This window comes from Haplochromis burtoni, unplaced genomic scaffold (genome assembly GCF_018398535.1).
Source record: "Haplochromis burtoni strain Fernald_Lab_line unplaced genomic scaffold, NCSU_Asbu1 Contig_428, whole genome shotgun sequence".
Lineage (NCBI taxonomy): Eukaryota > Metazoa > Chordata > Actinopteri > Cichliformes > Cichlidae > Haplochromis > Haplochromis burtoni.
In genome coordinates, this window is record NW_024582789.1 from 227,901 (window position 1) to 252,631 (window position 24,731).

At 44.5% G+C, this 24,731-nt stretch overlaps 1 protein-coding gene across 1 annotated transcript in view; it reads left to right on the plus strand.

Annotated features, from left to right (window-relative positions):
• The first annotated feature begins 3,089 nt into the window (after positions 1-3,089).
• Positions 3,090-24,731, plus strand: part of rps6ka3b (ribosomal protein S6 kinase, polypeptide 3b) — a 29,580-nt gene continuing 7,938 nt past the window's right edge. Inside the window, exons 1-9 of the mRNA XM_042213231.1 lie at positions 3,090-8,106; positions 17,834-17,950; positions 18,401-18,482; positions 19,815-19,895; positions 19,999-20,078; positions 20,449-20,545; positions 21,829-21,894; positions 22,036-22,178; positions 24,254-24,324. Coding sequence (XP_042069165.1) covers positions 7,912-8,106; positions 17,834-17,950; positions 18,401-18,482; positions 19,815-19,895; positions 19,999-20,078; positions 20,449-20,545; positions 21,829-21,894; positions 22,036-22,178; positions 24,254-24,324 — 932 coding nt within the window. The 5' untranslated portion in view covers positions 3,090-7,911. The remainder of the gene's footprint in view (positions 8,107-17,833; positions 17,951-18,400; positions 18,483-19,814; positions 19,896-19,998; positions 20,079-20,448; positions 20,546-21,828; positions 21,895-22,035; positions 22,179-24,253; positions 24,325-24,731) is intronic.

Below are 24,731 nucleotides of genomic sequence, written 5' to 3' on the forward strand. Positions count from 1 at the left end.
AGGACGGACGAGTGCACAGACAGTGGGTCTGCTGTCCAACAGATCACAGCGAGGTGTGTGTGTGTCGTATGGACATATCACCATGGTAACATGGTTGGCATGGCGACAAAGTTTTCTGTCTGCGAGCTGTCCCCCTTCCTTTGTCCACATCTCTCTCTCTCTCCATCCCGGTGTCACTCAGTGTCTCTCGCCCCGTGTTGACGAGCTTCGTTAATTAGGGTTTCGTCTGATTGATTTTTGTTTAGCGAGCGGTCAGAATTTATAGGCAAATGGATCAATATGTGTCAGATAGTCAGTCATACCACAGTTGAAAACTTTTCTTTCTTCTAAATTTTTATATTTTTTGTTTGTTTTTTTTGTTGTTTAAGTTTAGTTTTAGTGTTTCATCCCCGTGTTTTTAAGAGGAGATGACAGGAGGAAAAAACACGGAAAACTTGTGACAATGACTGAAGACGACGTGCGCTGGCAGCGTAACAGCGATGTATTTACAAAAACATAATTAAGTTAAAAGATTGCGCATTTATCGGCTGTTTGCTCGGCTGACGGCGTGCGTGGAGGACAGGAGGAAGTCGCAGGGCCTGTCGGAGGCAGGAGGCTGCAGGAAGGTCAGAGCTTTTACACGAGCTCCGCTTATCCAGATAATCACCCTCCAATCAGCTCCTGCAGGACAAAGCTTACCACAGCCAAAACAAAACAGAGACACCCAGTGCCTGACCGGCCGGACTTTTTTAAATGTAACTCATTATAACGCCAGAAGCCATTAAACGCTATTAACAGTGGAAAGATGTTTGTCCATTTGAGTCTTGCATGTGTGTGACGACCTGTTTTCTGTGACTTCAGGCACCTGTACCAGCACATTACAGACCACTGAGTCTTTGATGAGTAATGTCTAGAAAGGCTGTGGTGCACGTGTGAAAACAGCACCTCGGGACGCGTGGTGGACTTTTCTCTTTCATTACCTTTCACTTTACAAAGGATATTGTGACTGATGAGCCCGTGAGGAGAGTTGCTGTGCTCTACATCATCTCAGCCTCCAGAATCACGTCCTCCCAGCCGCCTCTCTCTCCGCGTGCTTCTCGGTAGATCAGTTACCAACAGAATGAAAATCTGAGCCCGAGCGCGTCTGATGTGCCGAGCTGTGATTGAGGATCTTGTCTTGCCAGCTCTTGAATTAATGATGATGTCCTCCCTCAGCTCCTCCTCATCTATTCTTAATGCTCTCGCTCTACTATAGAGTTCGGCCTCTGCTGCAGATCATATCCGCCTCTCTCCTCCATCTTTTACCCTCCCTCTCTCACTTCTTACTCCTGTCTTTTTCTTTTTTTTTTGATCCGCCGTCTCGCAGATTAAGCATTTATGTTTCTTTTTTTTCTCTTGTTGCTTTCTGCTTTCAGATTTGTCCCTTTCCACCCACACTACCACCATAAAATAAGATAAATTCTTGGTGAAATGAAAAGTACATTGGATACAGTGGAATACAGTATTTCTTTCTTTAGCAAAGGCAAAAATTCAAGAGAATTTAAGTTTATAAGCTCTAATTGTTCATTTCTAAATGTTAAATTCCGAGTTATTTAAGGAGGTTACACTAAAATAACAGTATTATACTGTAAAGCTCATATTGTGTACAGCACACCATCGTCATAGGGTTACAAGTTTACAGTAAGGGTTGAATTCTGAGCTCTTCTGAATTCTTCACGTTCACAAAAGCAGTTTGAGGTGATTTCAGCTTTGTAACGTGCTCAGGTGGGCTGTGGTGTTTAAACATTACTGCCAAGAAAATATCCCGACACATTACACCAGCAGCAGCAGCCTGAACCACCGATACCTCAGTTTCCTGTTCTTAGGTGACAGGAGTGGCCTGATGTGGTCTTCTGCTGCTGTAGCTCATCTTTTTCAAGGTTGGATGTGTGCTCTGTTCAGAGACGCTCTTCTGCACGCTTTGGTTGTAATGGGTGGATATTTCAGTTGCTGTCAGACCTTCCTGTCAGCTCGAAGCAGCTCGCCCAATCTCCTCTGACCTCTGACACGCTCGGTTTGAACTTTATTGTTCCAGTGATCAGTGCTCATAATGAGGTCAGTGTGTGTGTGTGCTTCAGATGGGTTTTCCCCTTGTGGCTCCTCAGTGGGAGTGTCTGTCCTTATATGGTAAGGACAGTCAAAGCTTCTTTTTTCTAGGGACAGCCAATCAGAAGAAAGGTTTACTTCAGACATGAACAGGTTGGATAGGATGGACTGAAGTTCTGCAAAGTATAAGATAAACAAGGATTATTTTGAGCTCTAATTCATGCAAAGCTACTCTAATGCAATAGAATAACAGGTCCCCTTTAAACAGAAAAACATTGATGGTCCAAGTCATTACATGACAGCAGATCATCTGCAGTTGGTCACTCCCAACAGGTTAGAGTCATTTTAATGTTTTGGTCCTTGAACTCTCTTAATAAACTGGCTTCATGATTAAACGCACAGATTCAAACTTTAATAGAAAGCGTCGTCCTGCTGTGCCTCCGAGTCCCACACCGTGGCGTCCTGCTCTGGGTTTTCTGTCTCTGTAGGTGGAGCTCTTTTCTTTCAGATCTCCTGCGGGTGGCTGTCGCTGTCCTCGTACAGCCGTCCCCAAACTTACTGCAAAGCTCATAAAGTCTCATATTCAGCTCTCGCGCAGGCAGAGCTTTAAAAGGCAGCGTTTGATTGCATTAAACGTTTCTGCTTTTCTGCTGAACCCGCGCTTTGATCTCTTTGACAGGTGCCTCTCAGATCTGAGCCTCTGTGTGTCCGTGTGTGTCACTCGATGCAAGGCCGACGGAAATGCACTTGATGCCTCTAACCTGACAAATCCCAAATGTGTGTGTCTCTTTGTGTGTTTGTGCGTGCGCGCGGTGGACATCCGGCCTGTTAATTTGATTGCGTAACGGGCTTAGAGGGCACAGATTGTCTGGAATGGAATCCCGCTCGCTCAATCCATGATAGCTGCTGCCATGGAGAGAGGCTTTACACACACACAACCACAGAAAACACACACACACACATCAACACACACACACACGTGTAACACACACGCAACCACAGCACGCACGCACACACACACACACGTCTACTTTGACATTTGAGGCGTTTATCTGATGCTTTTACCCACTGCTACTCACGCTGAGAGCAACAGTGGAAAAAGCTTTAGTTCAACAGGAATTTAAAGCAGCTTCACACACACACACACACACACACACACACACATAAGGAATACATAACAACAGCCTGGTTGGCATTATTACTCGAGTCCCACTTGCATCTATTTTTATTAGCGCAGTTAATAAGGGATATGCACGTGACGCTGGAAATGTTTCCTCTCATTTCCTCTCGCTGTCTGACACTCGCTATCCGCCGTTAAAGTAAACTCAGACACAGCCAAGATTTCCAGCTCCTTTTCCAGGCCAAACTCTGCAGTGCATGTAAATAAAAAGTTGACAAAAGGCGCCTAAAATAACCCGCGTGCTTGTGAAACTGAGAAACGGGGACCTACTAATAGAAGTTAAGGTAAAACATTGTTGACATATATGAAGTTTTTCCCATTAAATCAGCTAAAGCTGAGAAATGTTTCCCCGACCCCAGAATGGTTCATTTCCTCTGCAGTAGCTTTCATTTATCGGATGAAGCAGTGCAACCTTCATACTATTATGAATGAAGTTTCAGGCCCTTGAACTGCACAGGCTGATCAGAAATGTGCAATTTTTATCTTTCCATAACTTGTTAAGTAAGTAAATAAGCAGGTGAAATTTTCAGAGCTGAGAAACTGCAACCAAAGCTGTTCAAAGTGGCGCCGTCGAAAGCAAAAATCTGTTTTTGTTCAGCACAATTTCGTTAAATGTCATCAGCTTTGAGTATCGGTGTCGTGGGAAAACTGAACCAGTTTCACATCTGTGACAAAAATGTGTCTGGCTGATCGTTCGTGTGATCAGTCATGTGAAATTGTCCAAAAGCCTCATTCAGTTATTTCTTAAACAAACAGAGCCGAAACTTTCAAATGTGCATTGCATCCCCGCTTTCCTTCCTTCCCGCCGCTTGGGTCTGATCATCGGGGAGTTTTGTGTTTGTGAGTCATTATTTTGACACAGGCTAAAATTGTTAGACGAGCTTATGTATATATTTGGCCTACCACTGGTGAAAACTTTTATTTTTGTGATTAAAAATGGCTTAAAAGACTTCTGACATGAGGCGATTCACCTTCAGAAGTTCAGGCTCAATCATTCACCCCTCTCTCCCCAGCCTGTGATTTTTTAACTCGATTTATTTATTTTCTGATCTTTCTGAACATTTTTCCCAAGTTTAAAGCTCAAATCAGTGCGTTGGATACATCACAACAACTTATAGCCTGAAGCGGGTGGAGACCAGGGGAGAAGTGCACATGTAGACATTGTTATTGCCTCTCTGATCATTTCAGCATCACCTGCAGTTTAAAGGAGTGCTCATCATTTGCTCCACCACTATTTTAAAGCTTTTGTAACACAGATTTACAATATAAAAGACAAATCTACTATAGTGAAGCACTAAAGAGATTGCACTGGTTTTTGTTTAGTCATCCTTGGACAGAAGTATCTGACTATTTAGCTCCATCTGCTCATGTCTGCTGTTGGTGCTGGGCACATAGTGTTTGGTTGGTGTATCCGAACTTCCTGCTGCTGCTACACGTTTATTAGTTCATGCATCCTGTTGACAGAGTGTTAGTATTGATGCAGGTACTTTTTAGCTTTCAGCCCAGTCTGCTTTGATTTTCTGTGCGGAAACGAGCGCACGGGCCTGAGAGGTGACAACAGGTGGAGGTAATCGAAGAAATGTCACCCGTCCTTTCAGGGGGCGACGCTCGCATTGTGCACATTGTGTCTGCGCGAGTGGGGGCGGCGTGTTTGCGACAGGTGGAGGATGTTTGGTGGGAAGCGTCCACATTGTGTCTGTGCTGGAGCTGAACCGGTTGGCTGTGGGTTTTGTGGATGTTTGATTTGTCCTCTGCGTCAGCTCCTGACTTTATGCATGCACGTCTGTGTCACAGTGTGGTTGTTGCATGAGCAAGAGGCGGACCACACGACTAAGTACAAGATATTTTTAAAATATGTTTGAGCAGTAATATTTGTGACACACAGAACTTTAGAAAACTCCTAAAATGTGAATACTTTCTATGTTTTTCACACGTCGCCCTCCTTTCAAAGCAGGGGTGACTGTGGCTCAGGAGCCCGAGTGAGTCGACTCTGAAGGTCGGGGTCTCAGTTCTTCTAGTCTAGGGCAAGATACCCCGAGTTGACCTCAGTGCGTCCATCAGCTTGTGTGTGTGACTGTTGCATAGAACAGGACGTGCTTGTATGGGTGTGCTGTCTGCATCAGCTGTTCCACTTTAGGTTTGTCTGCGCCGCTTCTACTTCTCGATCCTGTAAGTCGCATTCTGACCACCGACGAGCACTTTGTGCATTTGCACCTGATTTTATCTGGATTATTATAATTCTGACTTGAATCGCCATGAAGCCTGCATCATTGCGTCTTGTTGTTTACCTTCAGCACTGGTGCGCCGATTGAATCTGTGCACAAATGAACAGAGTTGTGAAAATGAGGAAAATGTGCATAACAGCGCTGGCTGAATACGAGCTATTGTATCAGCACAATAAAGACACTAGATACTGTAGGTTTACAGCCTAATACAGTCATACACAGATCGCAACTGGAATGAAATCAGTCTCTACTGATATGAACTGGGTAATGTGTTAGGAATGAAAGGACGCCACATTGTTTGATGGAAATGAAAGCGATCAGCCTACAGAGGGTTGAATTCAAAGTGAAAACGTTTAGGTTTGTCCACTTTGCTGTAATTTCATCCTCCTGGAGCGTTATTGTGCACCAGGAGGAACCCAGGACCCACTGCACCAGACCAGTGGGACAGAGGATCCAAGGAGGCTCCAAAGTGCCGATGCCTGGCCTGTAGAAGTCTGTGCGGCCCTCTGTGGATGTGCCTCACCGGATCATTACTCACCCATCTTCAGACCACTCATGGTGAACAATGTTACAGGCAGCATAACGATCTCCATTTGTTCTCCAGACCCTTTCACGTGTGTCACATGTGCTCAGGTCCAATGGTGCCATGGAGTGAACACAAGGCCCATTAGACGACGTCAGGCCCACCCCTCACAGCAGTGAGACTGTCCTGGGAGACACACCAAACCTTCAGAGTGGGATGTGTGATGTGCCATCCTGGAAGAGTTGGACTACCTGTGTTGCCTCTGCATGCTATCACCTCATGCTACCAGTAGTGACACTGACCCTACCCAAAAAAAACAGCCCTACAGAATAAACCAGGTGTTGCTTTTGGGTTGTTTCACTGTTGTCCTTCTAGTTCACATGAGATTAATTTCAATATCCCAGAACTTAAACCGACTTGATGCTGTATTAAAAATTGCTGAAGTAACCTTCATCTCATAGAGGTGTCTTTCCACCACCTATTCGCAGCTGTTAAGGTCTTCATCTCGTCACATTTCTCAGCACACATCTGGATCAAAGCAGTTTTTTGGTAACATGCGCTGACGTGTTAAACACCAGGTTATGTTACTCAAACATACTGATTCTTCTCAGTTCTGACTCCAGGCCTTTATTCCTGCATTTAGTTTAGTTTAGTTTAGTTTTTTAAGGAAAGTGTAGTTAAATTCTGTATACGTATGCTTTTTAGCATTATTTAACATTTAATTATCTAAAAATGTTCCACTTGTAATCAGTAGATTGTGATGTTGTGCAGCAAACTACGGCTAACAGAGCTGGAGCAGGAAGATCTGCAGCTGTAGAGGCCTCGAGGCAGATACTTAGTGACAGAAAGGAGCCATAATTAATGACATCTGAACTTTTTTTATGTGTCACAGATAAAGGAGCCATACAGGTATGCTAAACACAAATACAGGCATTAAAAATATTCAGCGTACAGAGCTGCTGACAGGGAATCAGCTCTGCCACGCCTCTCCTTTGGGAAGAAACATACCTAAAAGGCAGTTGCACACTGTTGCACAACTTTTCAAGGAATGATGTTGTTTAACCTGGAAATTGTACAGAAAAGATTCCACAGTGTTGTCAGGCTTAAACGTGCCTCTGATTAGGATTTTGAACTTCAGTTTTTGCTCCTGTCAGTGTCACACTTTGTTCACAAACCCAACCTTATTAAAACAGTCTTTAAAAAGCTGTTAAAAGCACTTCTATTATAGTTTGGCAATAGTTAAACTGAATTGTTTCACTTCAATAACATCACCAGTATGCACATTAACAGCTTCGGGCTGTTTCCAGCCTCTCAGTGGGCCTTTGGGTGTGTGTCTATTTATTAGAAGTATCTTTGCGGGAAAACCCCTGAACATTATTCCTTTCTGATAGATTTCTTCTTCTTGTGTATTTGCAACAACCTTCCTGGTCTGTGTGAGTCAGCATGAGAAGGAATAAACATGCAGATGAATGAATCTGTGTCTTAAATGAAATATTTACACTCCAGCATGTTCAGCTGACACTTTAAAGATCGCACTCATTGATATTTTTAAGTGAAATCTGCACGTGGGATGTTTCCCTGAACGCCTGAGTGTGAAAATAGATGTGGGAGTTTTCTTCCTTGTGGTATTTAGTCGTGGGTCGGAGAGTTATGTGAGGGAGTGGGGATCTCCAGGACACCTGGTGGAAACACTGGGTGGAAGGTTACAGCTGCGTGTTGGTTGAGGACTGGAGAGAAGTGGGACGGGAGGGGGGATCCCAGTTCCCTTCTGGATTTGGATCTCTCCTCCTCCTCTCCTTTTCCTCCTCTTCCTCCGGGTATCCCCTCACACTGACTCACAGACACACACTAGTTTGTCCGCCTGAGTCCAAAGTTATCGCTGCTGCAGCTCCCGGCTCCTCGGTTCAGTCCAGCTTGTGATGACGCAGTGCGCCGCCGCCACCACCGAGGCCAAGCCGGCATGCGTGAGCGCTCTCGGCGGCCTCATCAGAGCACTGAGGAGTCGGCTAAAGTCGCTCCGACAACTCCTGAGACCGAACCAGAACGGTGTCCGCCGGGAGAAACCTGGAGGGACGGTTTTAGACTGCTGTGGACCGAAGCTGTCCAGCCTGGCTGTGAGTTACTCTGCATGCGGGGCATAAAACAGTCGTCTTACATCCTCCTGGCAGTAAAAATGTGCTCATCAGCAGGTGATGAATAAGACAAGGAAGTAAATACTGCAGCTGGAGCTGTAATATTGATCCAATGCATTTGAACATTTGAAGGGGTCCTCACAGCGCTGACAGCTTTGATTTCAGAGGATATTTGGCTCTAAAATTGGTGGAAACTGAGGTTTATTTTGAGTTTTCCTGCTTTTCTGAGCTCAGGTAGCAAAAGGACTGAGCCCCAGCTCGGCGTGTGTGCGTGTTTGTGAAATCAGCTGGTGGTGTGGTGATATTTCACAGTTCAGATTTACTGTTCATTCTGAAGAAAATGTTAATTTGATGACCTTAAAATCGAGACTGAAGTGTATTTGTTATACATATACTTATATGTAGCCAAGAATAATTCATTCATTGTGTATCTGTGTGTGTGTGTGTCTGTGTTGGGGGCTGTTAAGGCTTCAGGGGAGTCGGGTTACGTCCTCTCAAAGTCTGACGTGTCCTACCATCAGCTTCAAAGGTCTTTGTTCCACAACAACATGTCAGAGTGTCGTCGATCTAATGAATACATTTCAGCTTTCCTCTGTTCAACAGTGTCTGCCCCTGCAAAGGTCGACGATGATGCTATTTTTAGACAGAATCTCAATTGAATGTATTTGTGTTTCATGCGTGACTGAACGTTGGTATGGAGTTATGTTTGTGTCCAGGTTATGTAATCAAAAAGAACAACGACTCAGTTTTGAGAGCGAAACTTTAGCTTACTGATGTGTTTCAGTCTTAATGAATTATGAGCAACATCAAAGACTGCACATAAAATGTCGCGGGGTTGTTTTTGTCATGTTTTTTGGACAACAGCGTGGAACAGTTCATGTTAATTAGGCCTGAAATTGTAGCGATTCACTCACCACACGAGCACGGACTTCTTCAACAAGCTGGTGCTACAACTGACTGCGCAGCAGCGTGTATTATATCAAATATTGAAGTAAAAAACATGTTTGGAAGAGTTTAACCCAGCACAGTTCTGAAAGGATGAAATTAGCTGGGTTTGTTTTTAGCAGGATGTCTCTACTGTAAAGTTGGACATTTAGCATCTATTTTTGGAGACTGCCTCAAGTGGACAGTAGAGGAACTGCAGTTTTTGGCTTTGGTAAAATCCTCAGTAAATAAATAAGTGAAGGAGTCAGTGCAGAAGACAGAAAGTATATTTCATATAGAAGAAGAGAAAGCTAGGTTGTAAAGTGAAGCATCAAGCATCCCATGAAACTACTTATACACAATATAAAAGAGGCGCCAGGATCAGCAGATTTCCTGGTCCAAAGCTAGTCAAGCATCAAGGTTGTTACCACGTGAGTAAGATATAATACATAGTAACAAATTCTTAATAATCAAGACAAAAAACTACTCAGTTGCTGTGCTTCCTAAGTGCTTCGCCTTTGTAATAACAACATCTTACAGTTAATCGTGCAATATTTAGGAAGGAAGAGATTTCACAAACGAGCTTGTTGCAACAGTGGCATCCTGTTACAGTTGAGTTTGTAAGAACAGCTCATTCAAATGTTCACAAACTCAGACTGCGCTGAGGTGTTTGACTTTATACACGACTGAAAACAGCTCAATTCAAAGATTAAGAGGTGTGGCCAAGAGGTCAAGAGCAGACTGACGCACAAACACAGAGTGCTTAATTTCACAGTGAAGGGAAAATTGAGGAGAGTGATCATCTGGCCAAGACTTTTTCAGTACTTTTTCTTAGTTTTCCTAAAGCTGCATAAATATAACAATACAACAAAATATTGCGGGCTCTGTTTGCTCCAAAAAACCGTCTCAGTCATGTCTGACCCCGTGATCTGCAGCATCAGCAAGTGTGGCACACTTTAATTCATAATGCACGAGGAAGTTTCCCTGAAGCCAGTCGCACGTACGGCTCGAGTTGATTTCCCGGTTGGAGCAGAGGTTGGAAACATGCGCTCAGTTTATGTTAATCTAATCTGGCGGCTGTAATGTGTCCGCCGGCGAGGTCTGCTGCTGCAGAAGTGTGTAACAGCATCACACCGACTCAATCTGGCCTCTTAATTAGATCAGACGGCAGACAGATGATGTGAGGCTGCTCCGCTGCGTCGTGGCCAGCTGTGCTTCTCAAACCTGTTTACAGGAGCTTCTGTTTGTTTGGTTTGGTACTCAAGCGTGTCAGTAAACGCATCACGGCGGATATTTCTGGACGACTGGATGAGAGAACTTTTAAATCCTGAAATGATTTTTTTAAGATTTTAGAAAACGTTTCTTTAGACCGTGCTGCGGTTGTCAGGTTCAGGTTTGTCACGTGGTGTTTGCTGTAGAGCCCAACGCCCGAAACAAGCACAGAAGGAGGTCAGAGGTCAGGAAGGACACCTGACGTTAACTCAAAAGCTTCCGAATGAATATAAAGAAAGGACAAAGTGGCAAGAGGAGACAACAGACTCTGATTTGTTGACGTTAACAGCAGAGTGTTTTACTGTTGGTTTGTTGTGCTTGTGAGTGTTGACCTTAAAGTTAAAATGCCAAACTGCCAATTAACACGTGCATGTAAAATGGTTTTATAAGGTCTCCTGTGGCCGAGAAAACAGCTGAGCTACACGAGTGGCATTTCGTCAGGGCAGAAAGTCAGGATCTCCTCTCTGCTCCGTCAGTTTTGACATTTGAGTTTTTCTACAAATTGTCTTGACAAATAACAGTTTTCACTTTAATGCACCTTGAAAATGCTGGTAAACAATTTAAAGCAATCTTGATATAGACTCACATATTCTAACACAAAGTGTTACGCTGTAAAAACTCAAAAACCTTTCCTGATTTGACTTCTAGCCACTGGAAATCCCACTCGGCCCCGACGATGTGCTCCAGGGTGGAGGACTGAGAGCCAAACTGTTCCCTCTCGTGTCTGTGCTGATACAAGATGGCCCAGTTTAGCTCGTTTCCTCTAAATCTTCTACCTTGGATGGCTCAGGATGTTACGGTAGAGCTCCACACTGATGCTCAGGGATGGATTCTTTGTGTTTCTTTAACTTTAAATAGAATTTAAAAGAAAAATTAGCTTAGAAATAAAAAAGGACGCAAGTTCATATGGTAGGGAGGGAGGCACTTGTTTGTGTTTTTTACAATAAAACTCCATCCTCTAATCCCTGCTAATGCCTGCACCACAGGAAGTCTGATGGGCAGGGCGCAGCGCCGATGAAGTAAGCAACAGAAAAGCTAAGCTGACAGGCAATAGATGGTGGACTTTGTGACAACTTTGAGTGTTTCCTCCTCTAGATGAACTTTGTAGACTGAAGAGTTTCTTTTAGCCCTGAGAGGTCAAACACTGCAACCTAAGAAATCACCAGTAACAAGGAAAACATTACAGAAGCTCGCAAAACACATGAATCGTGCAATTAAAACACAAATGACATTACATTTTGTTTCTCCCTCACCGTACCAACAAATCCTCTGCTTCTTTTCTAAAAACAATCCTTTGAATAGTTGGGTTTCTGTTGCTTCCACAGCTGTTGGGTCATGTTATTGTCTAATCACGTCTGGTGTGTTTATTTAGGCTGCAGTGCATTTGACCTCTCGGGGCCACCGTAATCTTGGTTTGACCTAAACACTATGAGTTTGAACTTTTAGGGAAAAGGGAATGCACTTAATTTATTACACTGTAACAGCAAAATGCAGAAGAGTAATGGTAAATGTCCTGTATTTATATAGCGCTTTACTAGTCACTAAGGACCCCAAAGCGCTTTACATATCCAGTCATTCACCCATTCACACACACATCCACACACTGGTAGAGTAAGAGTAAGAGTAAATGCATTCATAACCTGGGAAACCAAAAGTGATTATTGAGGATGCAATCCAAATATTGCCCAGCTCTATAATCCTGTGAGTGTTAAAAAACAAAACAAAAAACGAGTCTGAAACTGAAACTGAAGTAGGCGAAGTCGTACTTTAGTGTAATACCAATTTGTTCCATAAGAGGTTGCAGCGAGTCACCATAACCTTTATTTAGTGTTAAAGTTTTAAACATTTTTATTTTGAACGATGGTCTGGGAAAAAGGTAAAGCATTGTCTGGAAGCTGGAAAAACCACAAAAAGACCAGCGACAGGTAAAACACTGCCCCCTGGTGGTGGAAGTTTTAGATAAATTCTGCAGAGGATAGTTACAAAAACTCTTTAATGCATGTTTTTGTGCCAGTTTAATGTCTGTGGTGGTCAGAAGCCCCACCCACCTGTCGTTCATGCACCTGGATTGTGAAGGGCCAATCAGAAGAAAGTTGGGTTAAACAGGGAGGAGCTTGCTTCAGACGGAGGATGAGTTCATTATCAGATAAATCACGCAAGGCCTCTCTAGTAGAGTCCAAGAATAAGAGTGTGGAGCTGAACACGAGCAGATCAGATCACCGGTAATTAGTTCAGTCATTGATCAGCAGGGTTTCTTCAGTGTTTAGCTGCTCGTGTGTGTGTGTGTCTGTGTCTGTGTGTGTGTGTGTGTGTGTGTTGTGTGTGTGTGTGTGTGTGTGTGTGTGTGTGTGTGTGTGTGTGTGTGTGTGTGTGTGTGTGCGCGCGAGAAATGAACGTAACAGCAGAGGGAAGTTGGAAACACCATCAGTGTGTTTTTATATATAAGAAGTAAATATAAGATAATGAGGATAATAACAGGTAAAAGAAGCATTTAACATGTGTGGGAGCATGCAGGTGTGCGTATACCTGTGTGTTATTTATATTTGTGTGTGTGTGTGTGTGCGCTTGGTGCACAGGTGCAGGGTTTGCAGCTTTAATCCTGTGATTAAGAGGTGCTACATGAGCATCCTGTCGCTGCACTCGACTATTCTTGTTTAAGTCTCACATCACACACACACACACACACACACACACACACACACCACACACACACACACACACACACACACACACACACACACACACACACACACACATTCAAAACGTCAACAATGCGAAACCCGTCAGTTTTTCTCCGTCTATTTTCGTCAGTCAGCAGTGTCCAAATTGTTTTTGTGCGTTTATCAGCTGTTTGCAGCTCTCAGCCTCAGTCTGGATGTTTGGTCTCATTTACATAGAGCGCTGTGATGTTAGCGCGAAGAGCTGAATAATATTTGACTCTGAACTAGCTGTTAAACTCAGGTTTTCTCTTTTTTTCCCTGTTTCAGAATAATCACCCTCATATAAGCACGACTGGTCCTTGTATAGTTAAAATATAGTTAATATAGTTATATTTCATAAACCAAAATATATTTTATGTGTGACTAAATAAAAGCCCACTTTAAGGAAAACAGTTAATGAGGCAGCTAATGTAACATTTTAGTAAAACTAACAACTTTTGTTGCGTTAATAAAAATATTAAAAAGAAGTTATATATAAATTATTTCAAAGGATATTTTGAAGTTGAAAGTAACGATGCTCACATATGACAGACATGGTTATGATAAAAAAAAGATACTTACTTATACTTTTAGGAAACTGGAAGTTTAATTGTGATTAAACTGGAAATATGAAAGTAAGAAAGAAGACGTGAGCTGAGCTAAAGCCACGGTCAGGCAGGGTTAAGCTTTGAAGCAGTGATAGAAGTAAAGGAAAGTTGGGATGCTGAAAGGTAATGAGTGGATCAGCAGGCAGGTTGGAGTAATTCACATCCTGTTTCTCTCACAGCTGCTGGTTTAGGCTCAAGAAAAAACACAAAAAACACTTTGGCTGGTGATCGTATCCAAATGTGTGTATTTGACCATAAAATGTAACTGTGCTAATCAGCTGTGCTTTTATGCCTCATACCAAGTTTGAGCCATAAAGTTATGCAAATAAAATAATGTCAGTGTAAATAAAGGTGAGTGCACAGTCAACCACAGCTTCCTGTTAAATAAGAGCCCGAAGAAATCATAAAGATGGCAGAGGATGCGAGCGCATCAGCCGCTGCAGCGGTGGTTTCTGTGTGCAGGGAGAGTTTAAATACCAGCGCTGGAAGGCAGCGTGCTGGTCGTCCTCAAAGAGATTCACTGTTTACACAACCACGTGTTGAAAAACAGACGGCGAGAGCCTCTGACTAACGAGGATTAGCCATGAAAAGCGGTGTTTAAGTGACTCACGGGTGACGGCGAGCGTGAAGGTTGCTGCCTGTACGAGCGCTGTCCAGGGAGGAAACTGAAAGATTAAGCCTGGCAAAGAGTCGGGCTTTACATGAGGCAGTAACTTGTGTTTTTATGGATCATTTAAGGAGTCACTCCATAGCTTTATGTGCTGCTGTCCAGGCCCATGTCCTCTTTAATGATTGAACCTTTGATATGTTCGAAAGAAGCATTTTATTCATAGAAAAATATCCAAGCTGAGGCTCACAGCTTTAGTACTTGTGACGTTTCATTACTTGTTTTGGACACATTTCAGGCACTGAAGAGATCTCTAAAGTCCTCGGTGAAAGGCAGTAATACATCTTATATGGTACTTTTACTCAAGTAGAGTATCTGATTACCTTTTTCCACATCTATTACACGTCCCTCCCGACTCCAGCGTGTGACTTTCCGATGAGAAAGAGGCAGAGAGGGAGAGGTGTGATCCGGGGAGGAGAGGTGAGAACGGTTCAAATAAAGATAGAAAAGGCGAGAGAATCAGAGGGAACGAGGGAGGAAAGTAGGGAGGGAGCGAGGCGAGGATTTCTCAGAGGGAGAGAGAGGTAGGCGCAGAGAGGGAGAGGCAGAGGAGGAAGTGTCAGGGACGAGCAGAAGCCGGCGCCGGCTCCAGTCGATGCTCGGGAGCAATGTTAGCACCGCAGAGCCTGATCCGCAGCCGGGACTACAGGATCCATAATGCACTGGGACACCCCGCAGCGAGCAGGTCACCCACCTGGGAGCTGCAGGTATGAGGAGCAGGAGGAGGTGGGTGGAAATAAAGAGGATGGAGCACAGAGCAGAGCAGGGAGGATGATGGGAAAGTGGAAAGAGGTTGGAAATGCAGGGTGGGATTGTTTACCTGTTGTCCGGTTTACTGCATGAGTATCCCGAGGAAGGGCGGGCTCTTCAGGAGGAGACGAAGGCTGAAGGATGGATGATGGCGCTGAGCACAAACAGACATGCAGTGAGGCAACGTTAGTCAGCCAGCTACAGCGGGAAGCAGGTATCGGGGGTGGCTCCACGACAACTCTGTGTGTCTGTGTGTGTGTTGTGATGTCCTGCTGCGAGGATGACGAACGCTCAGGAAGCCTGCTCAACCTGTTCTGTGATTCAGGGAGATGTGAAGGAGCCGGGACGAAAGGGAACTCTGATGGGAGCTGTTGTGTTTTTAATCCCCGACCCTTCTTTTCCCAGAAATCCTTTCAAAATAAAACTCAGAAAAACAAGTCAGAACTTGTTCCACTGATAGTGTCAGTGTAGCTGAGACATGAGGTCTGTCAGTGCCTGATTGGTGCTGCTGCACAGGGGTGTTTCCTGGATGTGTTTGAATGAACCAAGGCCAGGCGGCGGGCTCTCAGGATATCAGTGTTTGATCAGAAGTAAGTAAAGTGTAGAAAATTGCCTCAGACGGGGTTTGAAAGAGGCTGTTATGGAGGCGACCGAGCACATTACCACAAGTGGTTCGCATATGCAGTCATGAGAAAGAGGAAGTGCATCCTCTTTCAAATCTCGGGTTTCATGTATCAGGACATAATACAAAAACATCATCTGGTCGTTAACAGCTTGTAAAGTTATCTAAATGATTAATTAAAAATAGAGCTAAAATCCAGAAGCGGTGTGTGAAAACTGAGCACACCCCACAGTTGGACCGCCTTTAGTGGCAACAACTTGAAGTAATCGTTTTCTGTGTGACTTTGTCAACCTCACACATTGTTGTGGAGGAATTTTGGCCCACAGTTCAGTGAAGTTTGTGAACACTTGTTTACTCACAGCTGTCTTAAAGTCCCACCGCAGCGTTTCAGTTGGGCTGAGGTCTGGACTTTGTCTGGGCCCTGCTGCCGTAGATTTGCTGCTGTCCTCATTCTCCTCAAGCTTTAGCTGTGAGACACGTGGCCTCACATTCGACTCCAGAATAGAGTTCAGTGGAGTTCACGGTCAACTCAGTGTCTGCAGAACAAGCCCAAATCTCCACCGCTGTGCTGACAGCTGCTATGATGTGTTTGTTCTCGTCTGTCCAAACCACTTTGTTCCACAAGTCTTTTGATTTCTTCAGATGCAGCTTTGCAAAGCTCAGCTGTGCTGCCATGTTCTTGGTAGAGACGGGAGCCTTTCTGCTGGGATGAACTCTAACACTTAACTGAGATCTGTAGAGTCTGACGAGTATTGCACGATCTTGTCCTTGGGGTGAATTTGCTGGGACGTCCGCTCCCAGATTGGCAGCGTGTTTTGAATGTTTTGCTCTTCTCACTGTAGAGTGACGGACTTCAGATTGTTAGCAGGCTTCCCTTAGCAGCCAGATGGGCAGCAACTGTGGCTTCTCAAAGTATATCTGAATGCTTCACTCCTGCAAACTCCTGCTTTCATAGAGCTGCTCGCAGGGATGGTGATCAGTTATTCAATGCATTTGATTAGCAGCACCTGGCTCCTACTCACCCTCCTGATTCCTGTGAATGCAGTGAGGATTCTGCGTTTTTGTTTTTCTGTTTAGTACAAATATACGAACAAAAGATTTGCATTTATTTAATATTAAAAGCTGTTATATTCAGTCACACTGTTTACACGTCTGAGGCTTTTATTGTGAAAATTAAAACAAAATTAAAGCTTTCTTCGTGATTTTCACACAAAAACAAACTTACTCAGGCTGCACTCTGTGCTGTATCTCAGCAGCTGCAATGCATCATGGTCTATTAAAGCTAAAGTGGGTGCAGAAATTGATCTCCTGCCTCCTGTAATGGCTGAATTTTGAGTAGAGGATAAATGCAAAGTCACCTCCGTGTATTAATGGATGTTTACTTTAGGACTTTTTCCGCTGCCAGAAAAGTTTATGGACGTCGGTCTGCACATCCATCAATAACCTGAAGCGTGCTACGGAACAAGCTATTAAAATAGCAGAACTTCACTTACCAAAACTGGAAGATAAACATCTCAGATGGCCTGTAAAGCTCAGTAATCCATATCATATGTCAGATGATGCTTTAAAAGTGCTCCAAAAGGCACCAAACAGTTGAAAGGCCCGGCTTATTGACCTCGATTAGGTGGAGGTGATGCAGAGCAGACAACCGTCCCCTAAAGCTGCCCCTGCTGGGATGCGGTCAAAATAGCCTCAGCTCCAACGCCAGTGTCCAGATAGTTGAGTTATAAATAAATTCATCGAGACCAAAGCAGTTAATCTATCCGACTGTAAACATGTTTATTTCTGCTGTAAATCTGGACATTTCAACATGGGAGCCTATGGAGACTGACTCAGGTTTGGAGCCTCAAGTGGCCACTAGAGGAACTGCAGTTTTCATTTTGCAGCTTTTAGATTAGATTAGATTAGATGAAACTTTATTAATCCCTCGGGTGGGTTCCTCCGGGAAATTCAGTTTCCAGTAGCAAAGCACCGAAAGAAGTTGCATGTTACAGATACATTAAGGGGAATGAGAGTAAGGATATAAGCATAAATACACTTTTTGGCTGCTATTTGGTAGAAATGGAGTATTTTTAGAGCTGTTTGAATTACAGCCAAGAATTACTGACCTCTGACCCCTTCAGACCTTAGTAATTATACCGAACTTCAATCCGTGTGTGTGTTTCAGGATGACGTCCCGATTAAGGAGATCAGCATCACTCACCACGTGAAGGAAGGGTCGGAAAAGGCCGACCCTCGGCAGTTCGAGCTGCGCAAAGTCCTGGGACAGGGCTCGTTTGGAAAGGTGCGTATGTGTGTGTGGGCCTATCATTGTGTGTGTGGGCGGGGCGGGGGGGTAAAGTGTCAGTTTTACTTCCACTCAACTCTCCTGTAACGTTTCCCTCGTGCCAGTGTTTGAGAGCGAGTTGCTATGGTGATGGCAGGCTGAGGGCCCTTCACTCTCGCACTCAGTATCATCGTCTTTATGAAAGAGCAATTAGCCTCCTGCTTGGGCTGCGAGTGTGTGTGTGTTGTGTTAATCTTCATGAGTGCGACCTGGATAATGGGAACAACCCAAACAAACTCTCATCCTCACACAGAAACAAACGACACTCACAGTGTGCATAACGACATGCAGCACTTACATTTATTCAGTAAAGATGATTTATTATTATTTCGTGTGTGTGTGTGGTGTGTTTGTGTGTGTGTGTGTGTGTGTGTGTGTGTGTGTGTGTGTGTGTGTGTGTGTGTGTAGGTGTTTCTGGTGAGGAAGATCACAGGACCGGACGCTGGTCAGCTGTACGCCATGAAGGTGTTGAAGAAAGCCACACTGAAAGGTAGAAACAGCAGAGCCATTAAACACTAAAACCAGCAACAACACCACGGACTGTGTTTGTATATCAGAGATGGCCACGCCCACCACTTTGTCTCAAAATGCTCCAAAGGCAATAAAACTGTCATGGAGTGTGGGTGGAGCGGACTTGAACGCAGATCTCCACGTGCAAAGAGACAGTGAATTTATTTACAGTGCAAAATCATAACAGTTCAGTGTGGAGTCCTTTGGCCGCGGCGCCCCGTGGTGAATTCTCACGGCTCCCGAAAGTGCAGTTTGGCGATGTGAAGGCAGGCGACACTCCGTGCATTCATTCCCCGCTCGTGATTCAGCTCCCGTGTTTTCCTCTCCACTTCCTGGTGCGAAAGACAAAAAGGAGTGAGAAGCTTTCCGAGATTAGAAACAACACACCATCTAAACTGTCTAATGATCCAGCGCTGACTGAAGCCTGGTCGCGGCGTTAAATGCATCGGCGTCAGACAGTAATAATTCACCGCAGCTGGTGTGTTGATTAATCGCCGGTGTGGAGAAAACTCAGAGCGGAGCTACTTCCGGTCGGCGCTTCCGCCTCCGGGGGAGTGCGACTCCATCAAATTAAACACACAAATGAGCAGGTCGCCCGGCAGGTTGCATTCACTGCATTTTAGAGCGATGAGTAAATTCACTCCCGCACAGATGTAATGAAGGGAACAAATATGCTTAGATATCAAAACAGTTCTTGTAGCTGGCTGGTTACGCCTGGAGACCGAGATTGGTTGCTGGCAGATCGGCACAGTCTGTACTTTGTATGGAAGATTCAGCTAAAGTTTATTTATATAGCATCAAATCACAACAACAGTCTCCACGAGGTGCTTTGTATTATAAGAGAAACACAATATAACAGAGAAAACTCACCTGGTGACAGTGGGAAGGAAAAACTCCTTCAGAGAGCTGCAGACGACTCTTGCCTTCAAAGTAGAAGTTGTGCCTGGAAAAGTCACTTAAACACATTAAACGTTAACGCTCAGCACTTTTTATCCTTTTATTCATTTCTAAGTTAATTTAGCTCCATTTAAAAATTAATTTAGGAAGCTAATGCGCTGAGAGAGAGAACCGAAATAAGTTCTTTAAATGAGCTTTGACTCAAGTCAGACGCCATCTGCTGCTCCTTTCTTTAGCATCCTCTTCTTTCTTACTCATTTCTCTTTCCCCTTCTTATTTTTCTCTTTCGTGCTGCATATTTTCTTCACTCTCCTCCGTGACCCAGTTACTCCTTTGCAGCAAAAACAGAAACCGAACAACGGAGGCCGCGATTGATCTGCTGATTCTGTGTTTTCTGCTCTGTGTGCGTTTCCAGTGCGTGACCGGGTCAGGACGAAGATGGAGAGAGACATCCTGGTGGAGGTCAACCATCCCTTCATCGTCAAACTGCACTACGGTGAGTCAGCCAATAGCAGAGCTCTGTGAAGAGGAGTCACCGGCCAACCGGAGCTCGTCTTTGAGCTTTTTAAATACTAACTCAGTTTGCTTTCGCCCTCCAGCATTTCAGACGGAGGGGAAGCTCTACCTGATCCTGGATTTTCTCCGAGGAGGCGACCTCTTCACTCGTCTCTCTAAGGAGGTAACAGCAGTTTAAACCAACACAAACAGCGGGTATAGAAAGTGCCCAGCATTTCTAATCGCTATTTAAATCAGTGCATGGTGGTCCTGCACCCGTCTGAGCTGTCAGCTGCTGAGAAATAAGCCCATCCATCCATTTTCTTAACCAACTATTCAAATCGGGTCGAATGTGTGCTGGAGCCGATAGATACGTATATGATAGAATAAACGAAACCCTAAAAAGTCCGAATAAGAAATTAAAAAAAGCAAGCTGAAGAAGAAAAGACTCAGGCTTTTCATTTGTCCTGCACTTACAGCATGACTGCTGCTGTTTAAGGCTACATGGTCAAATCTGGACCTGCAGTGATTAAAAAAACACACCTGTGTTTCAGGTAATGTTCACAGAGGAAGACGTGAAGTTCTACCTGGCGGAGCTCGCGCTGGCCCTCGATCACCTCCACGGGCTCGGCATCATTTACAGAGACACATGCACACACAGATAGACACACAGACACGCACACACACACACACACACACACACACACACACACACACACCACACACACACACACACACAGCCTCATGCATGTAAACAAAGCAGCGTGCATCCCGGCAGGGCGATTAGGTCAGCTGCCAGGTTTCCCTCGTGGAGATCTCTAATGCAGTTAGCAAAATGGCTTTTCCAGGCCACTAATGTCTGTGTTTACGTTCAAGTCAACTCTGTTTTATTTAAACAGCACATTTAAAACGACTGGAGTTGGCCCCGTCTGTGGAGGCAGAGAAATGCAACAGAATCGATTTTAAGGCTGTCAGCTGTTCTGTTATTTGGAGGCAATAACAGAAACGCCTGCTCACCTTTGGTCTTCAGGTTAGGGGCTGTGAGCTGATCGCAGAGAGCTGGAGATCCTGACGCAGGGCTTTAAACACAAGTAGTAAAACTTTTAAATGGCAGTGCAGCTGAGCTCAGACTGCAGCGACGTCTTGTGTTTACTTTGTCGGGCAGCTGAGCCTGTGAGTCAGAGAGAGTGCAGCTGGACCATCAGAGCTACAGAAGTCTAACGGAGAGGTGATGAAGGTGAACCATCACAGCAGAGGTCAGGGAAAGTGCAAAGTTAGCAGGAATAGTCCTTTAACCAGGGGTGTCAAACATAAGGCCCGGGGGCCAGAATCGGCCCAACAAAGACTCCAGTGCGGCCCAGTGGACGGCTTTGGAAAATGTGAACGTGGGGCATAAATGCTGGACTTTGATCTGTAGCTTCATACGTTTTACAGCTTTTCCTGCTGATAGCGACCTCCACCCCCCATGGCCAGTTATACCAGAGTCATTAACCCTTTATGTACCATAGTTTGGCAGGCTTGCCTCTTTACATGACTGTAACTCTGCTACTGTTTGTTCAAAACAAAGAAGAAAAACTGTTAAATCCGAGTTACCTTCTCTGCAGGGTACACGTGCTGGCAGGTTTCTTTCTTTTCTTCATCACGTAGAAAAACTGAGGCATAATGTTGGAAGTTCTTTTTTACAAATCTCAGGGAATACTTGTGTAATTAAACTTCTTTACACGGACATGAAGGCTGTGCGTGTGCCCACGATGTGAAGTGAGTTTGACGTCCCTGCTTTCAAACAAGCCTCCATGCTATAATTTAATGACGTGCCATTATGGGGAGCTGCTGTCTGCCCCACAAATCTTTAAGTCTGGTCTCCAGAATCTTGCCTGTGAAAGCTCAGTCATGACATGAAGGCTGTAAGTGCACAATCACACTGAGTAATGCAGCATTTGAAACAGTCTTCTGTTGTTTCAGCATCCTGCTCGATGAGGAGGGACACATCAAGCTGACCGGTGCGTAACCTTACACCTTTTTCTGTTTCCTCACGCGTACCCCTGCCGCTGTGCTCAGATACTTACTGCTGCTTTCTCTGTGTTTTTATCATGCAAAGCTGGCACTCATCTTTGTACATGTGTGTGCGTTTGTGTGCTCAGACTTCGGCCTCAGCAAGGAGTCGATAGACCACGAGAACAAGGCCTACTCTTTCTGCGGCACGGTGGAGTACATGGCTCCAGAGGTGGTGAACAGGCGAGGACACACGCACAGCGCCGACTGGTGGTCGTACGGCGTTCTCATGGTGAGAGTCCCAAATAATCCGATTGCAATAAATCTTATCGCACTCATTGTGTCGTATCAGCAGTCCTGCGGTCTCAGGTGAGCTGTAATGAGGTTTTCTCCTGGCAGCTCAAATTATTTGGAGCTGTTTGCAAGCTGATAACATTTTTAAATCCTCCGTGGTTCCCACGTAAACATTGTTGCACAAAAAGTCACAAATTACATTTAAATTTGCGCTAGCACAGCTCAAAAGCCCCGACATTTATGAGGAGGTAAACATCCATCTGTTTTCTGCCACTTATCAGTTACAGCAGAGAAGCTCCTGCTCCCTGGCTTCTTTTCCTGGCTCTTCTCAGAGGGACACTGAGGCTTTCCGAAGCCAGCTGAGAGATTTGTTCTCTCTGGCATGTCTGGGTCTGCTCTGGGGCCTCCTCTCAGTTAGGCAAGCTTGAAAAACCTCAAAAGAAGGCGTCCAGAAGGCATCCTTATCAGATGCACAAACCACCTCAGCTGGGTCCTTTTGACATGAAGGATGTTGGAGCTCCTCAGCCAGTCTTAACCCAGACCCCCCGCAGAGGAAGCTCGTTTCTGCTGCTGCTTTTCTTTGGGTTACCACACGCAGCTTAAGTATAAAACACAGCAACTTTAGAACCGATAAGATATTTAAGATTTACTATAGTGATGTATCGGACAATAGTTCACAGCTTTAACAAGCCTACGAGCAAGTTTGATCCCAGGAGGTCAGGTGGTTGTAGTTTGTGGCAGGGAAGCTGCAGAGTGCCCCCTGGTGGACAAACTGTGCACCACAACACTCATAAGATGGCTGAAGGATGTTTCTCTCTTCTTCACGTCTGTAGTTGTCATTTATTTATTATATGCCATTATAAATGTCGATACCAGATGATGTCAGCTCGGTCGGGTAGATACGTTGATGTTTCCAGAGATATTTGTAAAGAGTCGATTTTTTCTAACTTTGGTTCTGTACTTAAACACAATGAAATTTAAATTAAACGAATCGGTTAAAGTTCAGACTTCCAGCTTTACTTCAGCGGGCTGAAGAAAACGATTTCATTTATAATATATTAAAGAATTTATAATGCAAAGTAAATGGACGAGTTAAAGAACTGAAAACGAAATGTTCATTTCTAATACTTGGTTGAAAACCCTTTGCTGGTAATGACAGCCTGACGTGTTGGACTCATGGACATCACCAGATGCTGGGTTTCCTGGATGTGAGCAGACAGTATGCCTCTTCTGTCCTGTGTCACATCATCAATGAACACCAGTGTCGCAGTGACGCTGGCAGCCATGCAAGTCAGAGCCTTCACAGTGCAGATGATGTGGTATGCTAGTAGAAGGTACAATCTGGCTTTTGTGTTCCTGAGGTTGTGAGTGGCTTGCACCTGTAGACGGAGGAGGAGTTTCTCTTCACCATGGAAACGATTCTGCGATCATCCACCACTGCCCTCCACCATGTCTTTTTGCGCTGTCGAGTGCACCACTGCTTTCTTTCTTTGTAGATTTCGATATTGTAACAATTTCTCGGATGAGTTTTTTCTGCCTTCGCAGCTCAAGGATGGCTTGACCACATGTTGTCTGTTCATAGCAAAATCTTCCAAATGCAAGCACCACACCTCAAATCAACTCCAGGCCTTTTATCTGCTTAATTGAAATGACATAACGAAGGAGTTGCCCACACCTGCCCATGAAATAGCCTTTGAGTGAAGTGTCCAATTACTTTTGGCCCCTTTAAAAACAGGGTGGCACATGTTAAGGAGCTGAAACTCCTAAACCTTCATCCAGGTTGAATGTGGACACTCTCAAATGAAAGTTGAGTCTACACATTATACTCATGTCCACAATAAAACGAAGTTTCAATAAACAGGTAACAAAAACCTAACTGTATATGTACTGGATGCAGAAAGTGAGTTTTTTGCTGACCCTTTTTATCAGTAAAATGTCAACAGAACTTGAGGACTATTAAGTATAAAAGTATCTTAAGCTTCCTGTTTTCTGATCTTATTGCACATTGTTATATCAGATCTGTCCTAAAAACTCATTAATTAATAAGCGTGATGGTGTCCTGTTCTCTCACAGTTTGAGATGCTGACGGGAACGCTGCCGTTTCAAGGAAAAGACCGGAAAGAGACGATGACCATGATCCTCAAGTAAGACACCTTACACTCCTGTCCGATCCCCACCCTGCAGCTTTTATTTGAGCTCCCTGTACATCCGAGACGAGACGGAGAGAGAGAGAGAAAGTACAAGGCGAGTCAGCCCAGGGGAGGATTCTTATTAGAGGAGACAGAGTGCAGCACTCAGGAGGAAGAGGAGGATGAGGACTGGATGGACTGAGATGATCTCAGAATGTGCTGATAGCTCTTCATAAAAGAGAGAAAATAATCATGTTGCAGTCGGTGAGAATTAAAGGAAATATTAACCCCTCCTTCTTCCTCTCTCGCTCTCTTTTGACTCTCGGTATCCGCCCGGGGGGAAAGCTGCTGAGCAGACTCTGCAGAGTGCTGAGTGTGCTTCCTGTGTCACATCGACATGTTTCTGTCTAGTCTTTCAGATG